The sequence below is a fragment of the Ovis aries genome, chromosome 20 (genome assembly GCF_016772045.2).
Source record: "Ovis aries strain OAR_USU_Benz2616 breed Rambouillet chromosome 20, ARS-UI_Ramb_v3.0, whole genome shotgun sequence".
Taxonomy (NCBI): domain Eukaryota; kingdom Metazoa; phylum Chordata; class Mammalia; order Artiodactyla; family Bovidae; genus Ovis; species Ovis aries.
Window position 1 is genome coordinate 19,287,897 of NC_056073.1, and position 20,325 is coordinate 19,308,221.

General features: G+C 43.7%; 1 protein-coding gene across 1 annotated transcript in view; it reads right to left on the minus strand.

Moving 5' to 3' along the window:
• CLIC5 (chloride intracellular channel 5) overlaps window positions 1-17,511 on the minus strand; it is a 166,122-nt gene extending 148,611 nt beyond the window's left edge. The window contains exon 1 of the mRNA XM_004018861.6: window positions 16,836-17,511. Within this exon, the coding sequence (XP_004018910.2) occupies window positions 16,836-17,405 (570 nt within the window). The 5' untranslated portion in view covers window positions 17,406-17,511. The remainder of the gene's footprint in view (window positions 1-16,835) is intronic.
• Window positions 17,512-20,325: the final 2,814 nt, after the last annotated feature.

Sequence of the window (20,325 nt, forward strand, 5' to 3'; positions counted from 1 at the left end):
AAAGAGAGCAGGTGAGCTCTGTCGTGTAGAGTGAACATGATATCTGAGAAGCAACACCGCAGAAAGTAAGGAATTGAGCCTCATTTAATCTATGTTTGCTGAATGAAGGAAAGAATGAAAAGAATGTGGATGGACAAGTGATAACAGCCCTGAGAAAGGCAGCCCTCACTGTTCTCACCTACAACTGAGCAGTTCCACTCAGTAATCCCAGAGCCCTGTCCATCATAATTAGAAAGCAGGCTTCGATCGCACCCAGAAGAGCCACTGCCATTGTTGAGACCAGGCATTTGTGACTTTGGGGGACATCCCATCTGTCCGATGATGTGTTAGGAGACCGAGGCAATGCTTTATCACAGGCTGGATTGCTTCTCTCAGCAAATGGTCTTCCCAGAGGTCCTGAGAGCTGGGGTTTTATACTGGGGCTATTTTTAGTTGTCCGCAGAGGCTGCTGGGACCTATTGCTTCAGGAAGGGCTGGTGAAAACTTTACCCAGGGGAGAGACACTGCCTTCTGTAATCTTAGCCTGAAGAACTCTCTAATGAGATGTGAGGATTTACAGCCTCTGAGAACTGGATGCCTCTTTCATGAAATATAAGATGAGGTAGCCCTGCTCTGTACCCAGCAGTCAGCAAGAAACAGGCCAAAGTTATTTTGGTCAATGGGGTGGTAATAGTTCCCATTCAAAGTCTTTTGCTAAATAAAAGGGACTATTTTGCTTGGAGACTGATTGATACTTGGAAAGTCTTGGCTGGGGGCAGGTCCGGAGAGGATGCCCCTCAGATTGAGTTTTCATGAGCACATCCCAGGGAGGGTGTATGTTCCAAACTGCATGTCCTTTTCTTATCAGTAAAACAAGGCACCAATGGGCATTCAGGAAAGCAGTTTGTAAGGTCTGGTTGGGAGATTCTGAGCTTGGTATTTAATCTGCCAATGTTTCCACCTCCTTCTCTGCTCCAGGATAATAAGGGCAAGGTTGCCTGTAAAACCTACTGCTGTTGAAATCATCTTCCCAAAGCACAGCTCTGACCTTGCAAGTTCCTAGTTTTAAAACCCTAGATACTCCCTGCTACAGATGAAATACTATCTAAAAGTCCCAGGTGTCACTTTAGACCTTCTATATTCCAGGATAATCCCAAGATTTAATTTCGCTTCTCCTGTGCCTCCACCTTCAGCTCCTCTTGTGCTCCAATCAAACTATATCACTGAATGTTCCCTATAAAGGTATTTTCCACCTCCATGCCTGTGATGGACTCCATATTTGTATACTTCCCACATTCATATGTTGAAACCCTCGGTTTTACGCATATGAACCTATTTCATCCTCATAATAATCCAGTGAAAGATTAAATTGCCTACGTCTACATAGCTAATAAGAGACAGGATCAGGATGTGAATCACACAGTCTAGCTCCAGGGTTTCTGCTGTAGCCACTAAGCAAACTGCCTCCCAGTGACATAGGATTGAGAAGGATGATGTGATTGCTGAGGCTTAGCATCTCATCCTTGGTCCCAGGTCCCATCTGCCACCTGCGTGCCTACATTTCCTTCAGAGTTTGAAGTCTTCCTCTTCCATGCAGCCCTCGCTGATAAGTCCAGCCCTCTTCCATTTCTGAATGCCTTCAGTGCTTCTTTGATAACGTGTATCATGTATTTTTGCAACTGATTCTCTCTCAACTCTCACGTTAGTTCTAAATACTTTACAGTGGGTGTTAATCCTTCCTTCTAGCCAGCAGGTCAGAACCTCACCAGTGAAGGTCCCCAGCTTAGACTGCTTTTCTATTGCTCACAACACCTGCACACCAAGTGCACAGTACAGGTTTCATAAAAGACTCATCAGCCTGTTTGTTTGGAGATGGATTAAAGGAATGTACAGGGAGGAACAGGCAATTGGCCTGAGCTCATTCTTGCAATTACACATTGTTTATGATGGATCAAGAGCTCACCACACTTACAAGAAAATCACTCAACCTTCACCCTCATATCTTCTCAGTAAGTAGCCCCCTTGCCCAGATAATCCCCTCTGCTTTAACATGGCAAGTTGTTTTGACTGAGGAGAAGGACCTTGATCTCTGTGTCTAATTTCCAGACTTGATGCTATTTGGTTCAAGTGGCCAATGGGGCAGCTTCTTCAGTCCTCAAAGTTACTGCTGCTTTGATGGATAACACTTAACACAGAGAGACCCTCAGTGGGCCTGGGCATGGCCAATGGATACTGACAGCTTTACTGAGATTGACAAGCTCTACAATGAGCTGTAGAGCTTTGCCTGGTCAGTTGCCATTTGAAAACAATTGGTTCATATGAACTCACAGCACAGATACTATTTATCGAGGAGAATAATTTTCATTGGTGATTTCTTTATTTTTTGGGTAGGACCACTCCTCTTTTTCACTAAACCCGATCGCTGAACCTTTTATTTTTAGACAAGGGAATAAAGACCAAGGCAGGGCCTGTGACCACATAGCTGATGAGTCTTCATGCTGCATCTGAACCCAGATCACCCTACAGTAGTACTGTTTTATAGAACTTTCTGAGATGCTAGAAATATTCTCTAGGTGTACTTTTCAATATAGTGGCCAGTAGCCACAGATGTCTGACTGGCACTTGAAATGTGGATAGCATGACTAAGGAACTGAATTTTTAAGATTTTTTGTTTTCACGTAATTTAAATTTAAATGCCACATGGAGCTAATGGCTAGTGTTTTGAACCGCACAGTTCTAGAAGAACCAAGACAGTTAACAGAGGGTTGCTATTGTAAATACAAAAAGGCTATCCACCAAATCCTTTCCTTTCTTGGCTCCATAAGAGAACAGGACACAAATACTTCTGTAGATGGGAAAAAACATGCAGTCGTACTCCAATTAACACAAGGCCCTCATGTCAGTTACTCATTACCACCTTACATATTTGCCCTGCAATTGTTATCACTGAAACCTCAGAACATTAGTGGTTTCGTAAACAATGCGTCCTCTTGTTTATGTTAGCTGTTGCTGTGTTACTGTTTGCACCAAGCTGGGCAATAATGAGGAGCTGGCACTTTTGCAAACCCACAGGCTCATGAAAGGATGCAGAGAGCTCTGCTCATAACGCATAAACATGGGACATGGCTTTAAGCCCAGGTTTCTAATCTTTGTCCTCACAAAATTACACAGAATACTTGGTTTCAGGGCTGAAAACATGTTCCACGCACCAGGAGTCATCTCATATTTTTAAGGGAGTGTCATTTGGTAGAAGACCTGCCAGTCAGTGAATTTTCCTATGGACACAATACAATTTATACACAAAATCAACCTGGATTCTTCAGGCCTGGGTATTGGAAGATAGCTTAAAAATAGCATTCCCTTTTAATAGTAGTGAAGTCCTCTTTTCCTATGGGTTTTCAAGGGAACTCATGGAATCACCAGAGGCTTGAATGGTAAGAAGTTAAAAGATGAGAAGATAGCATTGTATTTTGACTTTTGTTGATGAATGATTAGCTGGGACATCTATTTCCCTGTCCCCTCATTACTCAGAACTTAAAGTGCAACATAAAGACAACATAGTCTTAAAAGAAAATGGAAAGATGGAAGGTCAGCAAGCAGCTTTCGACTGAAGGCCAACATATCTGCAATAGCTAACTCCCATATCACTTTAATGTCATTATCATTAGACTTTAATCTAGTTGAGCTTTATGACTATATTCCAAACTCCAATTCAGACTTGACTTCAAGGGGCCAATATTTGAAAGAAAGGAGAAGCAACTCAAGTGAAATGAGGATCTTAAAGTCAATTTTGACAATCTCCATTTTGGACAAGATGGAAGAAAGGAAGCAGATTACCACTTAACAGTAGAAACTTTCTTTAAACAACAGGTAAAGCAGGCAAATTATGTGCAGCGATGGTTTTCAGACACTGGAGACAGGTAACATAGAACCCCGATAGAGGCTGATTCTCTGAGTTGAGGAGACAGCAGAGTCTGATATTTCAGAAGGTCAAGGCAGCTAGAATTCACAGATCTAAACAACAGACAGGATGGAGGTACCAAGAGAGAGACAGTGATAGAATTAGAGTTAGATAGATAGGTAGATAGATGCAATCCATATTTTTAACCTGATGGAAATTTAGCTCAAAAATGGATCTTAGAGTTAAATATAAAACCCCAAACTGAAAAACTTCTAGAAGAAAATATAGGAGAAAATCTTTGTGACCTTGGAGTAAACAAACATTTCTTAGAACAGAAAAAGCCCAAACCATAGAAGAAAGAAATTGATACATGGACTTCATCATAATCACAACCTTCAGTCTTCAAAACACACTTATGAAAAGGAAAAGTCTCTCTAAACTATGTGATAAATACTTATCTGATAAAGAAATTGCACCTTGACTATATAAGAAACTCTTAAAATTCAATAATATTAATATGACAATGCTAAAATAACAATAATAAGCAAAATATTTGAACAGATACTTCATCAGAGAAGATGCAACAATGGCTAATAACCACATGAAAAGATGTTTAATATCATGTCATTAAAAAAAAGTAAATCAAAGCTGCCACAAAAGATCACTATACATTTATCAGTACGCCTACAACTTAAAAGATTGACAGTACCAACTACTAGAAAAGAAGCAGTTAGAAATCTTTCATAAATTCTCCCAGCCACTTTGCAAAGAACTTGAAAGATTTTTTTAAATAAGGTTAAATATTCACCAATATTGGGACCATATGCCCCAATAATTCCACCCTTAGGTATTTGACCAAGAGAAATGAAAATACAATCAACACAAAAGCTTATATGTGAACACTTATAGCCATTTTATTAATAATAGTCAAAACCTGGGAAAGAACCCAAGTATCCGTCAACTGCTGAATGAATGATCAAATTGTACAGTCAGACAATGGAATATTCCTTAGCAACAAAAGGAACCACCTACTGATGTATGTAGTGATATGGATGAATTCAGAAACATTATGCTAAGTGAAAGAAACCACACACAAAAGGTTACAGAGATTAATTCAATTTATATAACACTTTTGAAAAGGCAAAACTATGATGATAGAAAGATATGTGGTTTCCAGGATTCAGGGCGCGGCTGGGAGGTGACCTGCAGCGAAGGGTCAAGAGGGAATTTTCTTAGATTATGGAGATATAGCTTATCATGATTGTGATGACTGTTGTACAGCTGTATATATTTGTTCAAAATTCAAAGAAGAGCGCACTTAAAATTGCTGAATTTAGTGTATGTAAATTATGTCCCAACAAAATTGACACTCAAAAAAGAAAGGTACACACTAGGATATATAGTACCATCTGTATTAAACAAAAGGGAAAAAAGATAATTTCAAATATATGAACACACATATATTTGACAGGATTGTGTAAAGTGTTTCAGGAAGCAAGAAGAATCACGAGATTCTCCAGGCAAGAATACTGGAGTGGGTTGCCATGCTCTCTTCCAGGGGATCTTCTGCACCCAGGTATCAAAGAGATCCAGCATCTCTTATGTCTCCTGCGTTGGCAGGTGAGTTCTTTACCACTAGTGCCACCTGGGAAGTGCTGTGCAAATGGTAAATGTATTCAAAAGGGAAGAACAGTCAGTTGGGCTCCAAAACCTGTTATTGTTCAACATGAGTTGAGTCAAAGTCCTGTTTTTATGTGAGAAAGAGAGGTAAAAAGATAACTATCACATTGTTTTGGGTTGAATTACGTCTCCCCAAAATTCGTATGTTGAATCCTAATCCCCAGGGCCTCAGAATGGGACGACATCGGAGACAGAGTCTTTACTGAAGTAATCCAGTCAAAACATGATCATTAGGGTGATCCGAAGAATTGATGCTTTCCAACTGTGGTGTTGGAGAAGACTCTTGAGAGTCCCTTGGACTGCAAGGAGATCCAACCAGTCCATTCTGAAGGAGATCAGCCCTGGGATTTCTTTGGAAGGAATGATGCTAAAGCTGAAGCTCCAGTACTTTGGCCACCTCATGCAAAGAGTTGACTCACTGGAAAAGACTCTGATGCTGGGAGGGATTGGGGGCAGGAGGAGAAGGGGACGACAGAGGATGAGATGGCTGGATGGCATCACTGACTCAATGGACGTGAGTCTGAGTGTACTCTAGGAGTTGGTGATGGACAGGGAGGCCTGGCGTGCTGTGATTCATGGGGTCGCAAAGAGTCGGACACGACTGAGTGACTGAACTGAACTGAACTGAATGGGGTCATTATGGCAGACCCCTAATCCAATATGACTTGTGCCCTTATAAGAAGAAAGTAAGACTCAGACACACACAGAGGAAGGCGTAGAAGGCGGACAGCATCTCCCAATCAAGGAGAGAGGCCTCCGTAGAAACCAACCCTGCCACAGCTTGATTCTTGCCTTCCAGCGCCCTGGAGAATGCTGGAGACTTCTGACCTCCAGAATTGTGAGAAAATGCATATCTATGTACCACCACTCTGTGGTACTTTGTTCTGGCAGCATTAGCCGACTGGCACACAGAGGTAAGATCCAGCCTTGAGGGCCAAGAAAAGCTTGGGCGAGGGCCCAGGGTCATGCAATGGCATGAAGTGTGTAGGGAAATAGGGCTTTCAGGTGGCTCAGTGGTGAAAAATCCGCTTGCCAATGAAGCAGCTGCTGCAGGAGACTTGGGTTCGATCCCTGAGTTGGGAAGATGCCCCTGGAGAAGGAAATGGCAACCCACACCAGTATTCTTGCCGAGATAATCTCACGGACAGAAAAGCCTGGAGGGCTACAGTCCATGGGGTTGCAAAGAGTCAGATGTGACCGAGCACGCAGGTGCAGGGTAAAACAAGTCAAGGCAAAGTGCGAGTGGAGAGTAGTCGGTGATGAGGTCTTGGCTAAAAGCCTGATGGGGCATGAAGACCTTCAGATACATTCTCTCATGCCAGCCTTTTTCCTGGGGGCAGTGTGGAGCCACTCCATAGCCAGAAGCAGGGAATGGTGTGGTCAGATGCCAATCTGATGACTGTACAGGGCTTCTTAGGAGGAAGATGGGTTTGGAGGCAGAGTGACCAGTTGAATAACTGTGGCCAAGATGACTGTGGCCAGTGGTGGCCACGATGGAGAGGAGAGAACAATTTAGGCAGTGAAACTGACTGGACTGTTGGGTGGTCAAGAAGCAGAAATCTCAGTTACTCAGAAGTTTTAGTTCATACAGTTGGTGACATGGCTCACAATGTGGTGGGATGAGGGGTGCATGCAGGGACTGCCATTAACTTTGCAGTCCCTTTGGAGAAAAAAATGTCCAAAATTTTTCTTGGGAAACAGATGGGTCCTAATTTCGGGATATTTATTTCAGAATATCACATCACTTTCCTTTTCAGAGCTAATATGATCCCTCCATGATGACCCAGGTAATACACATTTATAACTCTTTAGCAAGTGTTTCTTCCCATGATTTCTTGAGATGCTATTATAAAAGGCTTAGGGCAAGAAGCCAACTCCACAGAATGGACAGAGTCGGCCGGCCCACTCAAAGTCATTCTCCCCCTCCCACATAGAGATACACAGTGTGAGGACCCAGACAGGGAAGCAGAATGCATCACAGAGACAGACAACATCAAGGGACCCTCCTCAGATCACCTTTCACAAAATCATGCATGGAGTTTTAGAATGCTCCTGAACCCCCTGTGTTAGCTGCTCAGTTCAGTTCAGTCACTCAGTCGTGTCCAACTCTTTGCAACCCCATGAACTGCAGCACACCAGGCCTCCCTGTCCATCACCAACTCCTGGAGTTCTCCCAAACCCATGTCCACTGAGTCAGTGATGCCATCCAGCCATCTCATCCTCTGTCGTCCCCTTCTCCTCCTGCCCTCAATCTTTCCCAGCATCAGGATCTTTTCCAATGAGTCAGTTCTTTGCATCAGGTAGCCAAAGTATTGGAGTTTCAGCTTCAACATCAGTCCTTCCAATGAACACCCAGGACTGATCTCCTTTAGGATGGACTGGTTGGATCTCCTTGCAGTCCAAGGGACTCTCAAGAGTTTTCTCCAACACCACAGTTCAAAAGCATCAATTCTTCAGTGCTCAGCTTTCTTTATAGTCCAACTTTCACATCCATACATGGTCACTGGAAAAACCATAGCCTTGACTAAACGGACGTTTGTTGACAAAGCAATGTCTCTGCTTTTTAATATGCTATCTAGCTTGGTCATAACTTTCCTTCCAAGAAATAAGCGTCTTTTAATTTCATGGCTGCAATCACCATCTGCAGTGATTTTGGAACCCAGAAAAATAAAGTCAGCCACTATTTCCACTGTTTCCTCATCTATTTGCCATGAAGTGATGGGACCGGATACCATGATCTTTGTTTTCTGAATTGTTGAGCTTTAAGCCAACTTTTTCACCCTCCTTTTTAACTTTCAGCAAGAGGCTCTTTAGTTCTTCTTCACTTTCCACCATTGCTAAGTCATGTCCAACTCTTTGCAACCCCATGGACTGTAGCCCACCAGGCTCCTCTGTCCGTGGAATTCTCCAGGCAAAAATACTGGATTGGTTAGCCATTCCCTTCTCCAGCAGATCTTCCCAACCTAGAGATCAAACCTGGGTCTCCTGCACTGTAGGCAGACTCTTTCCCAACTGAGCCACCTCACCAATTCAACAGACACAAACTTGGTCAAACTCTGGGATATGGTTAGGTACAGGAGAGCCTGGTGTGCTGCAGTCCATGGGGTCGCGGACAGTTGGACATGACTTGGCAACTGACCAACAACAGCAGAACCTCCTCCAGCATGTTCAAAATATCTAGCACCCCAGGTTAGGAACGCCAGTAAGAAGGAAATGCCCTGGATGGGAGTGGGGGAGGGCGGGGGTCAAAGCCCTGGCTTTGCTATTCATTTGCCACCAGGCTTGGGTAAGTTATTTAGCTGCTCTGGTTTTCAATATTCCTGTCATAGTACTAGGATTCTGTTCCCTCTTTGATTGATGCCATTGATTCACAGAGGAAACTAGTTCCAACGATCACCTAGAAGATGATATTTGATAAAACTAGGACTTGAGTATGTCCCCAGAACTCTTATTAAGACATTGCAACAAGAATAGACATTTTTATTCAAATCTGCCCCTTGTTCCATATTCATGTTTCAAGGGTTCCATAAAAGGACAGCTGGGCATATGCAACAGGTTCGGACTTGCACTTTGTCACAGATGTTTCCAAGGACATATCTGATGGGTCCTGATTACTGACGTTAGAGCAGGCCCTCCCTGGGGGTGGTGAACAGGAAGCCTCTTGCAGGGTTCTAAATATAAAACTTCCGAGTAGTTTAGCCACGCTAAGACAGATCTCACAAACACATTTTTTTTTTTAAATTCAAACTATACTAAAACACCATCAATCAAAACTTTGTGCTGAATCCATGTTATACTTTCCCCTAACAAAACATAAAGTACCAAGATACACATTTAGATAATACATAAATCAGCAACACGCTTGGTCGCTTTTCTCAGAAATTCAACTGGATGAAATCAAGGATATAAATATTTGGATATACCCAGACTCTCAGCTGAATGAATAAATAACTAAAAATGAAGGCAGTCATTATACAGAATATATTTACATTTAAAAGTTTCACCTAATCTTCGAAACGTAGATGTTTGTTTGGGCCTGTCCTACACGGTTAAGTGGAAATGCTTTTTAATTTGCTTATCCATCACTCTGAACATTGCTTTGCCCATGATGTTCTCCTCCAATATCATGCTACTCTCAGCTGCCTTCAGGATAAAATCCAAGCTGCCCAGGGTGCCATGTGAGACCATGCCTAATATTTTGTAATAGCTTATAAGGGAAAAGAATCTGGGGGGGGGGGGGAAAAACAGATATATATGAATCACTTTGCTGTATACCTGAAACTAACACAACATTGTAAGTCAACTACACTCCAATGAAATAAACAAACAACAACAGAAAGACAGAAGGAGAATAAAAGATATAATTAAGAAATGAAAAGAGTGTACTCCTGGTTCTTCAGCCTCAGCATCTGCGCTGCCTCGATGGGCTTCTTCCCTCCACTCCAGCCTCACAGAGCTCCTCGCACACACATGTGTATCTGCTGTGCCCTTGTGTCTGCGGAGTCCGTGGCCTGACACATCCCCAGGGCACCTCACCTGAGTCACATCTCAGTAAGCAAATCCAGCTGCATGTCCCTCATTTCCTCAGTGGCATTTCTTAATTCCTCGACTCTGATGGGGAATTTTTGTTTGCCTCCAAGGCAAATGGACTCAGTGTGTTGCTTATGAAAACTGCCAGGAAGGAACCGGAAGGTGAGGGGAACTATTCTCCCCGATCTTGGCCGAGGAAAGAGTCTCAAACCCCAGACGGTGACAGAAAAGAAAGGAAACCCTGTGAGTCAAAAAGATTGTAAAAACTGAGCATATCTATCAATGCAGAACTTAACCATTTATCCACAACGTACATGCATTTATTCGTTTACGAATTATAGTAATTATAATTATAGTACCGTATAATATACAACTACAAGAATATACTGTGCACATGATGAAATACATAGAAATACACAAAATAACATTGAAGAAAACTAGGTTACCTGCAATAGAAATACGGCTTAACACTTTTTATCCTAATTACAGGATTCTAACAGCCTGTGGAGTAGGTTGAATACTCTATTTTGGATACCAGGCTACGAGTTTGAGAAACATTTACTAGGGCCTGTATGTTGCCTGACTCCAGAAGGACACCATTACCATTTTCTGTGAATGGTCTCCCCAACTTCACTCCGTGCACAAGATGTGCCACACTGCGTGGGGACCCTGTGAGAGCCTTGTCAGAGACAGACCCTGAGGACGCGCTTTCCGAGGAACAGATTTCACGTGAGCTGAGTGAAACAGCATGTTGATTTCTTGCTGGCCCTCCCAGTCACACCCAAATCGGGAGATCCTAATCATTATCAAACAGTCTCCTTGAGAGGATAACACATGTGCCAGACACGTGACGCTGATACAGAGCTGGAGCCACATGCCCTGGTCTAAGACTGTAAGAGTTGGAAGGGCCTGCATTTCAGAGGTGAGGAAACTGGGGCGCAGGAATGTTTCACAGTGAATCATTGACCAAAAAGTGTTAGAATTACCTGACCAGTGCTCTTTCCACAATATTAACATTGTCACCTTAAGATCAGCGAACAGAATATTTATGATGTCTACTAACTATAAGGCTTTGTGCCTAAAATAGAAGTTATTATTTTATGATGGTTCAAATTCATCACAATAAATGATAATAACTCAGGCAACCAGTCCATTCTAAAGGAGATCAGTGCTGGGTGTTCATTGGAAGGACTGATGCTGAAGCTGAAACTCCAGTACTTTGGCCACCTGATGTGAAGAGCTGACTCATTTGAAAAGACCCTGATGCTGGGAAAGATTGAGGGCAGGAGGAGAAGGGGACAACAGAGGATGAGATGGTTGGATGGCATCACTGACACAATGGACATGGGTTTGGGTGAACTCCAGGAGTTGGTGATGGACAGGGAGGCTTGGCGTGCTGCGGTTCATGGGGTCGCAAAGAGTTGGACATGACTGAGTGACTGAACTGAAGCGAACTGAGCATTTACTATATGTCAGATAGTATTCTAAATGACTTACATGGATTCCCTCATTCAATCTTCATAACTACTCTATTAGGAACATAACATTATGACATCAATTTTACCAAACAGAAAACTGATAAACAGCTTAACAGAAATTAATTTGCTAAGCCAGGGTTCAAACCACGCAACCTGACTTCAAACCCTGTTCTACAAAATATATATATATACACTGCTTTCCATGATCAATGACATCAATAATGTGCAGGACAAATGGTGTTCATTTGTACCCTTTCTCTTTGCAACTGTCATAATCAGAATACTTTTTTTCTTTTGCATTAAATATAATTTTTTCTCTCTTTCCTTCTCCATCTTCCTGTCTATCTCTTATCTCCATCTATATCTCTATTTCTTTCCTCCCCCAGTCTCTGTCCCTCTTGTCCCTCTATTTCTTTCTCTTTCACACACACACACACACACACACAGAGTTAGGACAATGTCTATGAGGTCTTCTAATTTTAGCAGAAAGCAGCAGACAATTCTTACAATCCTATCAGCAAATTCTGAACTGACAGTCTCTCTTGATTGCCTATGACATGGATTGCAGCTCTCATTAGAGACCTTTCTTTCACTGGATCTCAGTCAGTGACCATGAAGAAATTATTTCTTTCCTCTTATTTTCAAGAACTGTGTTTCTCTGCACTTCCTTGATGGCCCATTGTTTTAAGACTCCAGGCTTACTCTGCAGGGGGCATGAGTTCTGTCCCTGTTCAAGGGACTAAAGTCCCACATGCTGAGTTGTCCAGACCGGGGGGGGGGGGGGTGGGGGGGGTGGGGGTGGGGGTGGGGAAACAATTGTATTTTTCTGTCTTCCCCAGAGAACAGAGAGTTGCACTTGGGATGTGCTGCTTTCATCTCTTATATCCAGTGTCCGGCATGCAGTATGTTGTAAATATAGGAAGGAAGGCAGGAGGGAGACAGGAAGAAAGGGAAGGAGGGAGGAAGAGAGGGAGGAATGTATTAAAGACTGCATGACCCCCGTTTTCTGGATCACATGTCCCTGGAGGAGGAGTTCACAGGTGAAATGGAAATAACATCTCCATTCACCCAGTGGCTCTGGTCTAACTCCCTAGGGTCACCCCCGGCACCTTCCTTTCTTCATGCTACACATCAGACCCACCAGCAAAACCTCTGGGCTCTCTCTTCCCAACCATCTCAACCCTGCCCTGCAGTGACCATTGTCCACTCCACCATCTTTCCTTGCCTAGTTTTCCAACTGCCTCCAGCCTGTCCTCCCTGCTTCTACTCTTTCTCTGCTCTAGTCTATCATTGAAGAGGCAGTCAGAACATTCCTTGCAGAACCCTTTGATGCCAACCCCCTTCCCTCCCCTCCTCCTGCACTTATCACTCAGAGTAAAAGTGAAAGTTCTTTCTATGGCTCATCAGGCCTCGAGGGGACCTGTGCCCACCCCCACCTCTCTTTTCCTTCCTCACTTACCCCACCCTGGCCACGTTGCCTCCTCCCTCCCTTACTCAGCATCATTCACGGTCCCACTGTGGGAAGCTAAACAACAGTTCCCAAACACGCCCCTGTTCTAATTCCCAGAAACGTCTGTAGCAAAAGGGACTTAGCAAAAGTGATTAATTAAAGGATCCTTCATATGAGGAGATTATCCTGGATTATCCTGCAGGCCCAAACTAACAATTTTCCTTATAAGAGAGATCAGAAGAGTCAGATTGCAAGGCAAGGGGAAGCTGGGGACTCCATGCTTCCATTGCAAGGGGCGAGGGTTCCATCTCTGGTCAGGGAACTAAGAACCTGCATGCTGCACAGCCTGGCCAGGAAAGAAAAAAATAAAGGTGGAGCTGGAAGCTGGGGAGAAAGGGAGACGCGATGTGGGCCATGAGTGAGAGAACACTGCCCCTAGAAGAGTACTGAGCTGTGCTCAGATACTCAGTCCTGTTGGACTCTTTGTGACCCCGTGGACTGTAGTCTACCTGGCTCTTCTGTCCTTGGGATTTTCCAGGCAAGAATACTGGGGTAGGTTGCCATTTCCTCCTCCAGGGGATCTTCCGGACCCATGGGTCAAACCCATGTCTTCTGCATCTCTGCCTTGCAGGAGGATTCCTTACCACTGAGCCACCAGGGAAGCCCTCTCTAGGAGCAAGGGCAGGTGGCAGGTAAGGGGGGGAAGGAGGTGGGGTGGTGGGGAGGGCGGTGGGAACAAACTCTCCCTGGAATCTCCAAAGGGAACACAGCTCTGATGACTCCTTGTTTCAGCCCCCTAAGACTCACTCCAGATTCTGATCTCCAGAATGTTGGAGAATAAATCCGTGTGGTTTGGAGCCACTGTGTTTCCAGCAGTTTGTTAGGGCAGCTGCAGGAAACTAACATACCCGTTATTCTGTTCTATGTCTCTTTATGGCACTATCACCACCGGGCACATTTCATGTTTACTTCTTTCTGTGTCCATCTGTTGTCTCTCCTGCTACGAAGCGAAGTGCAGGGGAGCCTGGACTTTGTTTTCTTCCCTGTTGTACACCCAGAACCCGGACCAATAACTATCTGTTGAATGAATAAATAAATGAGATATTTTAATTCATTGATCAACACCCGGACGTGGCTGAGCCTCAATACGAGGTTGGTTGAACACACAGTTATTAACTTGCATTCCATTTTCTCTGATCTGTCCAGACAGGTAGAAACATACACAGATGAGTGCAGGTATAGCCGCAGCCCAAGCTGTTCAGTTGCTAAGTGACTCTTTGCGACCCCATGGACGGTAGCCCACCAGGCTTAGACTTTGTCCATGGGATTTCCTAGGCAAGAATACTGGAGTGGGCTGCTATTTCCCTCTCCACGGTATCTTTCTGACACAGGGATGGAACCCATGTCTGCTGTATTCTTTACCACTGAGCCACCTGGGAAGTCCAAGAAGAATTCACACAGGGAGTCAAAAGAGGGGGAAAAGCCTTTTGAGTTCACAGTAGCTGGAACATTAATGGAACATCAGCAGCCCAAGTGGTCCAGCCCAAAGCAGCCCAGGAGGAGAACAACCCCAGAACCCCAGCAACAAGCCCTCTAGGAAAATGGTGATCCCCATCCAATGCAGGGGTTCTAACACCCACTCCTTGGAGCTGGGAGGAGCATGGAGCTTGAGCTGGTCACCCTCATGCCCTCCACTCCCGGGCAGGACCAGTCACTTGTCCTCATGTTATGCATTTCCACTTTCCATGGAATAAAGAACTGCAGTGGGGGTGGGGTGGGGGTTGAGAAGCTGAGATTAAGCCTGTCCTTCTCACTGAATGATGCTGAGTATCATCTCTTAAAAGGAGTTCACACACAGGAGCTGAGGTTGATTTTATATTGTATGACCCCTTAGCAAACTTAAGAGTTAATTAGATCCAATATTTGCTTAGGGAACGACGGATCTCAAGAACTTAGAAACCATATTTACTATCAAACAGTTTTTCCTGTGGCTGGCACCAGTTGGAGATGCCAATACTTCTATTTCCTCCTACTTCTGTTTGGTTCAATGGCGGTGGCAGGCTAATTTCTGATGAAATCAACACTTTGCCAAATATACAAATAATGGTCTGATGGGCCTGGAATGATGGTGATCATGTCAATGAGAGTTCATCTTCAATGATCAGGACGACAATGATTCAGGATGCTGATGGTTGCAGGGAGTTACATGGATGCCTCGGTCTTGAGGAAAATATACCCAGTCCTCACTTTTGAAACGTTGCTTCTTTCTTTTTTGAAACTAACACAGTGGTAAGTGGATATAAAGGCTGGAAGGTGACTTGAATGCCCCTGTTTGAACTTTGCCTCCTCCGTAGAGCCTCTCTTGACTCTTTCGCACACCCTCGGGCACTCCCAGGATACCCACAGCACGTTACTTGCTCACGCCTCTATTTCACCAAAATTCACAACTTGCAAGTCTGTCTCCTGTACCACATTGTTATTTCTTGAGAGAAAGGGCTCTGTTTACAGACCCATGTCCCTCCCAGATGCTCAACACAATCCCAGGCAAGGTTTGCCAGGTAGTTAAATACAAATCTAACACTCTGCTTGGTGCTTTTGAAAAAGGACCTGTGTGGTCGAATAAAAGGGACACGATTTATACACCAAAAACAACTAGGAAAAAATACAGAGTAGGAAATAATTATATATTAAATTAGCAATACATACAATTAGTGCATTTCATTAGAGGAGTTAATTGGAAACCAGAAAGGGGAGAAATGAGTGTAAACTGGGGTTTTCATAGGTTCATAGAGTAACCAATTTTGTTAGCCAGGAGTAGCAGGATTTACGAATATGATGTCTTCACATTAAAGAAGTGTGTCAGTATGAATTTGGGTGGGGGGATGTTGGGAAAAAAATAATCTTGATCCATAAAGATGACCTGTTTAGCCCTGAAATGCTTTTTATGTCTTGATAATATTCATAACCACAATCTTTATTAGATTACAGTCTAATACAAAGATCATCAAAGTTCTTTGTTTAAATATCCCAAGGGTTAAACATTAACCCTGACACTAAGTGTCTTACTACCAGTGAAATCGTTTTATCTCATCAGATATTTCAGTTATATTGGTGTCAAAAGGGCAAACTGGGTAACAGAGGTAACATTTATTGACCATATACATGAAGGACTATCTGTGAACTCAGAAACACCCAGGAGGAAACACTGGTGCCCGACTGTAGTCTTGACTTTCACAAACCGTAGTTTTTGTTTACAAAATCACAATGATGAAGGAAATTTAACCAGACAGGAAAATGGTACTTGACATCTGTCACAAAGGAAAGGATCTGAGCAACAATTTCTGCTCACACATAAGCGAACTTTTTTTCTAAATTTTGATTTTTTGCTCATCATGGATGTTTTCTGGCATCCATTTTTAAAATTTTTATTTATTTTTTGGCCAAGCCCCACGGCATGTAGAGTAGTAGTTCCCCAACCTGGGATTGAATCCATGCCCTCTGCGGTGGAAGGGTGGAGTCCCAACCCCTGGACCACCAGGGAAGTACCCTCAAAAGGGAACTCTGAAAAAATGCTTTGCCCATGGTACAGAGAAGTGATCACAAGACACACGCTTTAAATGTACTTTCCAGTTCTTGTAATTTTGAGCCGTTCTGGGTAAACCGTGGAATGACTCATTTCATCAGCCCTACTCTTGAATAGATCCTGACATCCAAGGACCGTGACACCACGCACCTTTCCCTGGTCTCTCAGAGCAAAATAAAGCACCAGTTAGGCCATCTGCACGGGCAGGTGTGCCTGTTTCAGGGCATTCCTTACCTTCACAAAGAGGTTAATCTCGGGGCTTGCGGAAGCCGATTCGTTTCCTTCTGAAACCTCTTCAGCAGAATCGCTGGTAGGGGAGATCTCGCGGGTGGAGAAGGCTCTGCTATTCTGGATGGTGAAGCTCGAAGGAGAAGGCAGGTCTGCCTCCATCTCACTTCCATTCTCCTGGGGCTCCTCTGGGTCAGACTCTTGGGGCTCCTCTGGGTCAGACTCCTGGTCCTTGGTTGGTGAGAACAATTCTCCCAAGGAGATGTCCTCGTTCTCTGTGGCTTCCCCTGGGTGGGGGTCCTGAGCCTTAGAATATGCTTCATCAGTCAGGACGTATTCTCCTGTTTCTGGCTGTAAAGAAGCCGAGGTTCTCCCATGACGCCCAACAGTGTACACGGCCACAGAGTCATATTCTGGGCTTTCCAGCTCATTGACATATAAGTTGTCTTCCCTCTTCACGTCTTCATGGACGTCATCGTAAAGGGGACCTCCGTTTTCTGCTGGGTCTGAATCCTCATACACCCTCTCTGTTTGGACTCTGTTGTAGATGGTGGTGCTGTAGTTTTCATCATTCATGTTTATTGATCTGATAGATCCTTTCGCAAGCAGACCCGAGTAGGTCTGAGATGAGGAAAGTGCTGGAGGATGCTGCACTGCCTCGCAGAGGAATCAGCAGACTTTTGAAACACAGCAACCAGCCACAGCTATCAATGACAGGTCTCTAACAATCATTTACCGGAGACTTTAGTCGGCAAACCACAAGTCCATTGGACAGAAGATAAAGCGTACACAGTCAGTTAACTCCTTCACGCCTGAGGGTATTTTCAAGCACACTCTGTGGTTTTTCTCATTGCCAGCAACTCCAAGATTCTTTGGATCAACTAGAGGTTGAATTATCTTCCCAGTACACATTGAAATTCTGAATAGTTAGCCATTTGTCATTAAATAGGGCTCCTTCTTCCAACTACCTCCAAATGCTGACAGCATTCAAGAAGTCCCTGCTGTTCAGTGGAAAACAATTCTGTGCAATCATAACTCATCCATGAAGAGCTGAATTTGTTACTCAAAACAACTGTTTGAGAATTGATGCCCCGGGATAAATGAGCTGTATAGGTTCCAGTTAGGTAATGCATGCGATTTATGTTTCTTATCTGGAAACACCATGAGGGGATTCAACGGCAGAAGGAAAAGAAGATAAGGGCTCTGTTCCATGGTCACATCAGTACAGATCACCCAAGCTAAGGCACTCAAAGATTTATGGCTTGGGTTTTATTTTTCTTCTCTTCAACTTGCATGTGATCATCACAGCCAACACACCTTCACAACAACCCTTCTAGGTACAGGATACTAGTGGAGCACTAAACGCTTGAGTTGGAAGATACTCTCTCTATTCCCAAAGGACTTCCAAAGCAAAGAACTGTATGCACAAGCTGTCTAGTTGATGTCGTCTACAGATGCCACGAACACAGAGCCTCTTTGTTTTTTAACCTGGTACTCTAGTCTGCTAATTCCTGCTTCCCTTCAGCACACCATGTACATCATTCTCTTCCAAATAATAACCCAGGTGGATTGTAAAGGGACTTTTAATGTCCAGAAATCATGTGAAATTTGAGAAGTAACCTGCCTGGTTGACAGGTTTCAAAGCACCTGATGAGCATCTTATTGACAAAACTTCATTGTACCCTTGCCTCCAGTGCTGAGTTCAAGAATCTTCTGGAGTGAACTAGAGCAGGATTTCTAGAAATCTAGCTTTGCGGATAGCTTAAAGAATAGATCAAAGGAAAGATGCCAGAGACAGACCTTAAAGTCTATCGATGCTACCCCTTTATTTTATTAAAAAGTGAAGTTTGTTTAGGTCCAAATACCGGACTGATTACCATAGTTCCCATAGTCAGGTGTTTATAACTCAGTGGAGCCCCAGTTCAAATCCTTCTCACAATCTTAGCACTGGAGAAAACCTAAACGGTCATTCATTCTAAATGGTTTTACATGTGAAGGCAGCCTGGAACCTAGAAAGGGGAAGCAAGTGGTCCAAGTTCTCACAGTGAGTTAATACGAAGCTGATTTTGATTGTGATTTCTTAACCTCCAGCTCAGTGATCTTCCTGCCACTCACTCCCTTCCTAAGTCAGTATTTTCCAACCTTTTCTCCTGATCATACAACCTCCCAACCCACCCGGTCCCTAAAAGATTCTTTTTAGATATTTCTCCCATGTAATTAAAATACTGCCGATATCCTACATATCTGTTTACCTACTGTATATACATTTGTGCTTTATATATCCAAAAAAAAAAAAGTAGGATTTTTTTTTCACTGAAGAACTAGTTTTCACTCTTCTGGATGCAGTATTGCTTCTTTTGAGAATTATGTGCTTCCGCTGCTAGAACCTTTCTAGATTCTGTGCCATCCTGCATCAAAAATATGTGCCATCCGGCATCATTTCCAAATAACAATGTCCTACAACCTGAGTTTATGTACTTCGCATGCTACCAGGTCCTTACCAAGATGACTCAGTGTGTCCAAGGAGGCTGGTTAAACTTAGGGCCCAATATCACACAGGTATTTTATACATTCAGCCCCCTTGTCAGCCCATCTCAGGACATATCTATCATGATTTAGTTATAGGTTGCAATATGGAACCGGTCATCCTGTTACAGCATAAATCAGATCATCTCTCTCTCTGCTCAAACTCATATAACGGCTCCTCAAAGTCCTTACAGTGACCCACATGCGTTCATGCATGCTCAGTCATGTCTGGCTCTTCGTGACTCCATGGACTGCAGCCCACCAGACTCCTCTGTCCATGAGATTCTCCAGGCAAGAATACTGGAAGGGGTTGCCATTTCCCCCTCCAGGAGATCTTCCAGACCCAGAGATCAAACCCAAGTCTCCTGTGCCTCCTGCATTGGCAGGTGGGTTCTTTACTACTAAGTCACCTGGGAATCCCTACAGTGACCCACAAAGCCCTGGAAAATCTACACCAGCTTTCCTATGCCCACTCTTCTCCCCCTGGCTTACCCTGCTGCAGAGGATGTGACCTCGTTGCTGTGCCTGGAACACTCTGGATCTTTATGCTGGCTGTTCCCTCTGCCTGGAACACATTCCCCTTGGATATCGGCATAATCAACTCTCCTAACTCTTCAAAGTTCCTGCTTACACGTCCCTTTCTCAATGAGGCCACTCCAACTGTCTTAGGTAAAATGATGACCCATCCCAACTCCTATCTCTGCCCTCTCCCCATTACTGAAAGCCTTTACCTGACTTTCTATTTCTTTTTTCCATAATACATATCACCTTCTAATAAGATATATGCATTACTTATTTATTGCATGTCTTGAGTTTGTTTTCTGTCTTCTTCCACTGGAGTATAAGTCCTGTGTGGGCACAGATCTGTTTCTGCTTTTTCACTATGGTTTCAAGCACCTAGAATAGAGCCTGGCACATATTATTCAACACATTATTTGTTGAATCAATTTTTGTGATTGTTTGATATCTT